The sequence below is a fragment of the Melospiza georgiana genome, chromosome Z, assembly GCF_028018845.1.
Source record: "Melospiza georgiana isolate bMelGeo1 chromosome Z, bMelGeo1.pri, whole genome shotgun sequence".
Lineage (NCBI taxonomy): Eukaryota > Metazoa > Chordata > Aves > Passeriformes > Passerellidae > Melospiza > Melospiza georgiana.
The window spans coordinates 10,943,848-10,953,699 of record NC_080465.1 but is presented as its reverse complement, the minus strand read 5'-3'; the positions used below and the strand labels follow the sequence as shown (position 1 = coordinate 10,953,699).

At 43.9% G+C, this 9,852-nt stretch overlaps 1 protein-coding gene across 1 annotated transcript; it reads left to right on the top strand.

Annotated features, from left to right (window-relative positions):
• Nucleotides 1–1,315: 1,315 nt before the first annotated feature.
• On the top strand, nucleotides 1,316–9,852 carry PPIC (peptidylprolyl isomerase C). Its single transcript, XM_058043228.1, has 5 exons — nucleotides 1,316–1,439; nucleotides 5,230–5,343; nucleotides 5,838–5,931; nucleotides 7,607–7,791; nucleotides 9,001–9,852. Exons 1-5 carry the CDS (start codon nucleotides 1,341–1,343, stop codon nucleotides 9,127–9,129), a joined length of 621 nt encoding a protein of 206 aa, XP_057899211.1. The 5' UTR covers nucleotides 1,316–1,340; the 3' UTR covers nucleotides 9,130–9,852.

Sequence of the window (9,852 nt, the reverse complement as noted above, 5' to 3'; positions counted from 1 at the left end):
TGTCCAAAGCCAGAGGTGTGAGCTGACAAGCAGCGCACCACCACAGCTAACACAAATGAACCCAAAAGTACTACAGGTGCCTCACAGGCTCCTGCAGTTTCTAGCACATTAAATACAGCAAATACGAAGGACTAACGACTCATTCCCAAAATCACAGAATCAGAGAACTGCTGAGGTTGGAAGGGACCACAAGGTTGTCATGTGGGTTGTCCTAGAGCACACAGCACGGATTGAGCCCAGATAGTTCTTCAGTATTTCCAGTAAAGGAGACTCTGCAGTCTCTCTGGACAATCTGTTCCAATGTGCAGTCACCTGCACAGCGAAGAAGTTCCCGCTTGTAATCAGGGGGACCATCCTGTGTATCAGTTTCTGCCTGTTGCCTCTTATCCTGTTTCTGGGCACCACCAGGCAGAGCCTGGTCCATCCTCCTGACACCTTCCCTTCAGATACTCATAGACATTGCTGTGGTCCCATCTCAGTCATCCTTTCTTGAGGCTGAGCAGGCCCAGCTCTCTCTGCCTTTCCTCATAAGAGAAATGCTCCAGTCCTTTTCTTGCCCTGTGCTGGACCCACTCCGGGAGCTCCACACTTCCCTTATGCTAAGGAACCCAGAAATGGACAGAGCACTCCAGATGAGTCTTCAGCAGTGCTGAGCAGCACCATCACCTCCCTACACCTGCTGGCAACACTCTTTGGAATGCAGCCCAGGATACCATTAGCCTTTCCCTCAAGGGCACGCTGCTGGCTCAATCTCTCAAGCGTTTACTGCTTTTGGCTACTTCACCCACCCATGGGAGCCTGCTGGGCTCACAGCCCGGCCGAAGCCGAAGGCTGTGCCCCTCTCCGGGATCGCACTTCCCCGCTGGGCGAGGCCGGCCCGGCGGACGGCACCCGGCTCCCCGCCGCCCGTCACAAGGGGCAGCACCCGCCCCAGATCCAGCCAGGGCGCCGGGCCCGTCCTGGGCAGCGCCGGGAGCGGAGCTCAGCCCCGGCGGATCACCACTCCGGCCGGGATGGTGACGGCTTCTCCAGGATGGGTGACCGATCCCTGGCATGCGTGACCGCTTCCTGGGATGGGTGATCGCTCCCTGGCATGGGTGGCTATTCCCCGGGCATGGATGACGGCTCCTCAGGATGGATGACCCCTCCCTGGGATGGGTGGCCTCTCCTCTGGATGGGTGGCCTTTCCCCGGGATGGCTGGCCGTTCCCTGGGACTGCTGGCCTTTCTCCGGGATGGATGGCCGCTCCCTGGGGCGGGCAGCCGCTGCCGGGAGCCCCCCGCCCCGGCGGGAGGAGCCGCCCTTCCCCGGCGCAGGCGCCGCAGCGCTCGGCCGGCGCCATGGCCCGCGGGGCGCTGCTCGGCGCCGTGGCCTGTCTGTGCTTCCTGGCCCCCGTGGCCGACGCCTTCAAGAGGAGGGGACCCAGCGTGACAGCCAAGGTGACTCTCGCCCGCCGCCGGGAAGCCTCGGTTCGGGTCGGGCGGGGCCCGCGGCCGGGATGTCCCGCGGCCGTGGCGGCGTGCCGGGGCAGCCGGCCGGCCTCTGCCCTGGCAGCTCCACAGCCGGCCCCGCGCCGCGCCCCGGGCACACAGGGCTTGGCCTAACGCCAGAGCTTCGCCGTCTTATTGGGTTTTCTTGGTTGGTTGCTTGGTTTTTAACCCCTTTGGGCATGCCGCCTTTCAGTAGGCACTGGCACGTCGCGGAGGTCGGGCCAGCAGAGCCTCCGTCTGTCTTGCAGAAGTGTAAACTTTTAAATTCGTCACCCCTCCAGCGCTGCTGCAGCCTCTGCTGTTGGCAGGGCAGTTTGTGGCTGCTGGTGCTGCCAGGCTGCCCCGAGCGGGCCGGGGTTTGACTGCTCTGGGGCTCGTCTGTGCCATGGTTTTATTCATTTCTCCTCTGCTGAAACTCTGGAGAGGATCCAACGGGGCGCTACTGAGTTATCAGGGGAGTGCAGCATGTCTTTTGCCGGCGGAGCTGGCTTGCTCAGTCTGGGGAAGGAATGGCTGAGAAAGGGCCTTATCAATGTCAATGAGTATGTTGAGGGGAGGGTGCCAAGAGGATGGACCAGGCTCCGCTCGGTGGTGACCAGCTGGTACACAGCAAGTTCCACCTGAATATGAAGAGGAACTTCTTTATTGTGCGGGGCACAAAAGTGACTGAGCACTGGAACAGATTGCCCAGAGAGGCTGTGGAGTTTCCCTCACAGGAGATATCCAAGAACCACCTGGACGCAGTTCTCTGCCCTGAAGAGAATTGGTGGCCCTGGTTGAATGGGGAGTTTGGGTCAGATTGCAATGGCACTGCCCAGGAGATGGACTGTGGGCTGTGGGGCTGGCTGGCGGGATAGGGAGGCACCTAACTACTGCAGCATGACAGCATCTCTTTCCAAAAAGTGATTGTTTGGTGCAGGAGGTGGGATGTTTAGTCCAGCTTTGGAATTCTGTGTTTCAACCCCCAAGTGTTTTTCCACCTGTAGTCAGGAGAGAGTGTGCCCGTGCTGGGAAAGACACCTACACTCCTGAAAGTGTGACCGGGAACAGCAGGGGCTGTTTGCTGAACTGCTTGCTCTAGCATGGCTTCAGTATCCTAAGCCATGGACTGTGCCTTTATCTCTGTGCTTCATTGCCTCTCTTGTCTGCAGCTGCTTACATTGCCATGGACTTCTAGACCACAGATTTGATTTTTTTGGGAGGGAAGGGTAAATTTGACCATCAAATAATCTTCTGGAAATACATTCCTATTTAATTATGAATAAAGTACTTTCCTTCTTCATTTCTTTTGCCTGGGCCATAATGTTATGCTTTTCTCTGACTGCTGTGGCACTTAAAGAATTGCATTGCCAATTTTTTGTGTCCTAGGCAGTGGTAACTTTACAGAGCTCATCAAATCACACCAGTTTTCTCTCTTCCAGTTTAAGTAGCTTTCTGTAACCTTTCTTCATATAAAAGATATTCCATACTCATTGGGCATCTGTTCTGCCCATTTTTTTACATTTTTTTAGGTTGGTTTTATCATTCTGCAGTAGAGAGGCCAAAATTACATGCAGCACTCAGGGTGTGAACTCACAGTACAGATGTAGCTATGCCCATCTCTTTACTGTATCCATTTTAATTATTTCTAGTATTTCTAGAATTTCTAGTATTTCTTTTCCTTCTCTGACCTTCACAAGCCCAAAGCCAAACCTTTCACTGAACTACTCAGGATGATTCCAGATGTATTTTGGCCCCCTTATTGTGGCTTTACACCATAAACAGTAATTTTGCATTTATGAGGTTATTACATTAGCTGGTCTTTAAGAATCATGAGATCTTCCTTTCAAAGTCACTTTAGTTTCCTTAAATAATTGAATGCTCTTGTCCATTTTTTCAGTAAGATGTACAGCATCTTGTGTAAATTATATGTGAATCTTTTTATGAGAACCAGCCACTCTTAGTGGTGTGTTCTTTTTTCATTTCAGTCTTGAAGTGCTTAACTGCAGATTGTAAATACGATTAAATATTTATGAAAGTATTAATAAGACCGAAAATTTATAATATTTATTTTGTTTCAGAGTTTTTGGGGAAGAATTCGGCTAGATGTTTTTTGAGATTTAAAAATACTGTATCAACCAGCTCACAAGAGTCTACATGCCCACTGAATTTCCAGGGAACCTGTGGAAATACACTCATGAGAACATGGCTTTTCTATGCAGAAATAGTGTCTAGGGCTACCAGATATTTCCATACTTGATTTTGTGGCTAAAATATGCAGAGACACGTTTTTAAAAGTGCTGGGTTTGTTGCTCTAGGCAAGCAGCAGTGCCACGTATGAAGCCTTGTGGCTGTGCTAGGCTTGCAGCGTATGGCGACCTTGTCTCCTTGTGCTGTCAGCAAAGTGTATGATGTTCGTGCTCTGTGGGGTGATCGTTTGGTAGCCTTGCTCTTGTTACTTTTATGTGCCCATGTATTTCAGGCAGTCCTACTAGAACAATATTTCCAGGCAAAATAGACAGCCAAAGGTTTTAGAAAACGTAGGAAGGCAGTGCCCCTTACCTCGATAACCCTGGCGGCACAATTCAGAGAGACTTGTTTGTAGAACCGTTAAAAAGTTAGTGAGAGTGTGCTGTTAGTGCTTTGGGAGCCACACATCTGAGAAGCATGTTATTCAGTGCCAAGTGTCAAGGAAATGAATGAGGTGTATCAAAAGGAATTTTATTTCCTTTATAGCGCTTTTATAGTGTTAGCCAAAAGTTCAACAGTCAAAACCACATAGAAGATCAAGAAATGGTAGAAATGTTTAGTAGGAGAGCGTGAAAGAGGCATTCACATTGGAGAGACTGTGGTCATTTATTATCATTATTGGACTAATTTCTTAGCATTACAGACAAGTAATACTTGGTTGAGTGCCACAAGGAACAGCAAATACCACATCATAGGAGTACACATTGCTGTTTCCTAGAAGTTGTAATAGCCTTTATGTAACTTTTTCAGAACTTCAACATGCCTCATTTCCTGACAGCTGTTCCTATTTTCAGTAATTATTGGAACATTTTTGCACATTCAAATATGCATTCATAGATTCATTATATGTCTTGTAACTCATTTGTCTTTTTGAAGTTGCTTTTCAGTGACATATACATTGAAGATTTAGGCAATCAGCTGAATAATCTGGCCTGGTTATTTCTCTGCTCGTTTTGGATTCATGTTTAGAAAGGCAACTGCTTGCTTGAGCCAAAGGATTTTCTTCCCACTGTTTGTCAATTCAATGGAATTTAGGCTTTTGTGTATACGTACTGATATCTAAAACAGTGAAGATTATGAGTGGATAGCAAATGGTCATTTGTGGGGAGTGTCAGTACTACAGTTCCTTGTTATTTCCCCCATATGGGAATAGAATTGTTGTTCTTCCTTACTTTCATATTTAATTTTTCCATTCAGCTTTAAAGTCTTATATGTTTGGGAAAAATCATCTTGAACACTGTCTTCAAACTTGCGATACAGCAGTCTCACTGAGCCATTAAAAGTAGTAAGAATCAAAACATAAAGTCACCATATCTCAAACAGTTTTCTGCAGAACCTGATTTTGGTGGCTTTGAAAGGATTTCTCTGAAACAGCACCCTTAGGAATTGCAGGATACTATTACTACAGACCAGCCAGAAGTAACTTCTTACCACCTTACTCTTTGAAAAGCTCGGCTGTTTGCTGTGCTCACATCTATATCACTTTTGTTCCCTTCACAAAAATATTCAGGTGTTCTTTGATGTGAAGATCGGAGACAAAGATGTTGGCAGAATTGTAATTGGATTGTTTGGAAAAGTTGTCCCAAAGACCGTGGAGAACTTCATTGCGTTGGCAACTGGAGAAGTACGTTTGTGGTTTTCTTCCGCTGTGTACTCAGGTTTGGCTTGGGAAAGCAGTGTGTGTTTAATGCTGTTTCAGTTGTGAATTGTCAGTTTTATTCACTGGAGCCTGTGCACAAGTGCTGTCCCCAGGGATGTGCACTAGTGTGTGTCTTCTCAGGTCCTTGGTTTGCAAGATGTAATTACGAGATGCTGGAAATGAGCACCTCAATCTGTACCTGCCTTGCAGATCTAGCATGTGGAGTTACAAGTGGTCAGATACAGACAATAAAGTCAAATAAAGACAATGGCTTTGATCACCTGAATAAATACCTTCTTTGTGACAGTGTAGTTTAGATGTTTTTTTACCTGCACCTCATTTTTATGTGTTTCTAGACAGTATTATATCCCTTGGTGGTATATTCTGTGAAATCTAGCTGTTCACAACTTGTGTACTTCCTATGATTTTATATAGAACTGGATGTTACATTCATTTAAAGAATTATTTCATTTTCTTAGAGAGGATACGGATACAAAGGAAGTAAATTTCATCGTGTGATCAAAGACTTCATGATTCAAGGAGGAGACTTTACAGCTGGAGATGGATCAGGAGGTAACATACTTAGTATCTTCCAGGTTCCCTTTTCTTTGTTCAAATGTCTGCTGAAAGTGTGGGCAAACCAGCATATAGCTTCATGGTTTCTGCTCAGATAAATGAAAAAAACCCAAACCAGCCCACATTTGGTTTAGAGCTCCTAGTACTTTTCCAAGTGTCTTGTAGCCTAAGCTGCAGCTATTTGGATTATCTGATTTATAAGTATGTGTAGCTCTTCCTTTGTCCTCAATTTTTGCAGATAGCTCTTTACTGTCTGTGACTTGTCCCCATTCAAGAAGCATGGCTTTGCGTGCTGGGCTGGAGCCACGTGACCAGCTGAGCTGCTCCTACAACTTACCGTCTCCAAAAGATGGATGTCTCCACCCTTCCCCTGCTCTGGCTTTGTGACAGCGCTCCTTTCCTGAGGCACTCACTGATTGCATGTATAGGTGAACCAATTCAAGTCATCCAGCAGAAGTCTAATCCGTGATGAAACAGTGAAAGCGTGTAGAGGGAAGGCAGGTAGGGAAGGAGGAGGCTGTCCTCTCTGCCCTCAGCTCAGTCTGTTCTGAGGAACCTCTGAAATGTGCTGTGAGAAGGAATTTCTTAACAGGGAGAGAGAAAGAAACTAGAAGATGAGGGTCATGCCCTCTCCCCGTTTTTCTCTTACTAAAACTGAAACCATAAACTTGCTGGTGCTGTGAGTCCTGGCTGGTGTGTATCACTTCTCCCTCCTGAGCCTCCAGAAGAACAGTTCAGTACACTCAGGGGGCAATGCCAGCACAGCATCTCTTGCACTGCACTCACTCTGGCTGCAGATCTCTTCCTTTAGATGCACATTCTTGACATGCTACAATTTGAACTGTCTGCATGAACTGTTAGTGATTTCCCTGCTGGGATAGAATGGAAACATTCATTCCTTGTCATAGCAGTCAGCAATGGGGACGACCATAATACCAAAGACATAGTTTTAGCATTAAAGGTAGGCAGCAATTATTTGCTTGCTGATGTTGTTTATTGGGATAGCATCTGGTGGTGTTGGAAAAGTGTCCCCATTGTGCTAGGCACTGGACAAGCAAAGAGTGAGACAGACAGCCTTCTCTTTTCAGAGTGATGGTGGTTTAACCATGACTGATGTGTTTTTTTCTCTGAACTGTTTTAAAAACATCAGAATCTTTATGTCATGGTTGTACACATACACACCAAATATTTTAGTCTAACTTCCATTTGGTCTTCATATGCTTGTAAACATGCCTATAGTGATTTCTTAGCATAAGGGAAAGGTTTAAATACTGAAATTGACAAAAAACCATTATTTTGTGACAATTACATCTTATTGTTGGTGGCCATAAGTATGTACTTTAATTTGCTCAACAGGATGAATTATACTATTATTCAGTGGTGTCTGTAAACCAGACCTTTGAAGGTATTCAGCGTGCTTAAATTCAAGGGATAAAGCATCATCAGCTTTGACTGTTCCTTCCTTATGTGTGGTGGTTTAGCTTACTTTTACACAAAAAATGATTTTAGTTATGGAGTTGCTGGTGGTTTAACAGTGATGCTGCTGTGTTTACTCAAACAATGAATCTTCAAGTCCTGAATTCATACTTCATTTTCCCCATTTTTGAACAAAAAGCAACTTTTTTTTCTTATTTATTTTTTTAAAGTCTGCTTTCTTATTTTTTTGTCATAGGAAGAAGCATCTATGGAGAAAGATTTCCTGATGAGAACTTCAAGCTCAAACACTATGGAATTGGATGGGTTAGCATGGCTAATTCAGGGCCAGACACCAACGGATCCCAGTTCTTCATCAGTGTTACAAAGCCTTCCTGGTTAGATGGAAAACACGTAGTATTTGGCAAAGTCCTTGATGGAATGGTAAGTTTAAAGTAGTGGTTGATCTGGACAAATTGTGCCCATTATACCCCTGTTACCCCTGTTCAGAGACAGTTCATTATTCATCTAATATGTACATGGTAGGAAATGATTGTGAGGAGCTCCAGCTGGACAATTTAGAACTGAAATATCAGAAATGGAAACCTGTACCTTGCTTTTGGCTTTCACTGCCCTTATTTCAGACTGCTAAGCACTGAAGTCAACACTTTACAAATTACACCTTTGCAAATTACAAGTGAAGAGAGTTCAGTTCCTCCTTTCAGTAACACTGTTTTCTACAGGCTAAAATCAAATTCTGTAGTGCATGGTAGTTATGGGTAACACTTTTCACTGTTAACGGTTTTTAGAAACATGTGAATGTAAAGCAGGCAAACGCATACTGATCAAATTTTCAGCTAAAAAATTATGTTTTCAAGTGATTATACTTTTATTAGTCTGGTTCTCCTTACAAATTATTTCTTTTTAATCTGTGTTTTGAAATTATTGGGGAAAATATGAGCTGCTGGACTTTGAGGAGTTTGAAAACTTCATCAGAATACTTGGCCCTCACTCCCATATTCATACTGAATTCCATTTTCATGATCTACAGTAGTAGCTGTAAATTTTTGAGAAGCTATTTAGACTTAAGTTTCAGTTTAGTCAGATTAATGGATAAATATAAAAAGCAAGTTGTCAATATACGTAAATTAATTTTGTCCTTTAAAAATACTGGTACCACACTAACAATCTGTATGTGTGTGTTATGTGCTAAAGGTAAAAGCAGTAACCAGATTTCTGGAAGCGCAGTTATGCTGTACAATTAGAAAAATAATCATGCTTGCCTTTTGTGATCTCTGGATTCACTTTTTGCTCAGAGGCCACAGATATAATCTTGTATGTGCCAGCTTAATCAGCTGAATGTACATTTTTAGTTACCCCTTCAAAATGTTTTTGTTGGCTGAAGGATTTTCTAGGAGGGCAAACAGCCTTCCCTGTGCTTCTGTCAACTGTGTTTGATTCACAGAGTGGCACAACTGCTAATATAGAAAGAAAAGGATATGGGAAGTTGGCAGGGTAAAGGACTTTGTTCACAAACTGGTTAATAAGCAATGATGTTAGGTGCACTTTTTTATTTCTGTGGCACCAGACCTCAGCCGCTGAGTTTCTTTGGCTAAACTGAACCTTTCTGTTTGTTCTTTTTTTGTTTGACAGTCTGTGGTGCACTCGATAGAACTCCAGCAGACAGATGAACATGATCGGCCCCTTCAAGACTGTGTGATTGTGAACAGTGGCAAAATAGCTGTGAAGGAACCATTTGTAGTTGAAGTTGGTGACTGGTGAGAGCAATAGTCAGAATGAAAAGTACAACTTAATCACTTGTCTTTAATGCTGGTTTTTGACCAATCTCACCGATCCACCAAGTTTTCTCCTCAAAACAGCTGAGGTTACATTTAGGCAGTACATATCATTTGCCAAATACAGAAGGGATATGACTATTTCTATAATAACTTGTTGGAGCTGCCACTCCTTGAAATTCAAGACATATCCCACCAAATTCTAGATCTTGCATAAAAAGTCTTCAATGAAAAATTATAGCAGGAATTCTATTTTTCCAGGGTTTAAAATACATTAATTTTGTTCTGTTTGGAAATTTTAGCAATATTTGTTTTTGTCTTTTCAACTGAAAATATTTACTGTAACACTACCAGCAGTTCTAAAAACTTAAAAAAAAAGGTAAAATATAGAAGTGTTTTGAATAAATAAACTTTGCTTTCAGATAAATACTTGAGAGCATTTTTTACTCCAGCCCCCAAACTTTTTTTCACCTCAATTGATTCCACATTATATGCAGGGGGTCTTGCTTTTCAGGAGATAAGGTTGTAAGGTTAGAGCAGAGATGGTAAATTTTCCTAATCTAAACATGTCAGTCCCTTCTGTCTTTCAGAAAACCACAGTATTGAGATACCATTCTGTGATCAAGAACACGCAGCTTTTCTGTCTTATTATTAAATAAGGTAGTCTGTTAGAAACTGATTAAAACAGAAGAATTCTTGTTTTGGTGAA

Excerpts from the sequence above, each read along its gene's own strand:
- PPIC (XM_058043228.1), top strand. The coding sequence starts at position 1,341 with ATGGCCCGCGGGGCGCTGCTCGGCGCCGTGGCCTGTCTGTGCTTCCTG. Across the intron at positions 5,344-5,837 it reads TTGCGTTGGCAACTGGAGAA|AGAGGATACGGATACAAAGG; the intron begins GTACGTTTGTGG and ends TCATTTTCTTAG. Across the intron at positions 5,932-7,606 it reads AGCTGGAGATGGATCAGGAG|GAAGAAGCATCTATGGAGAA; the intron begins GTAACATACTTA and ends TTTTTGTCATAG.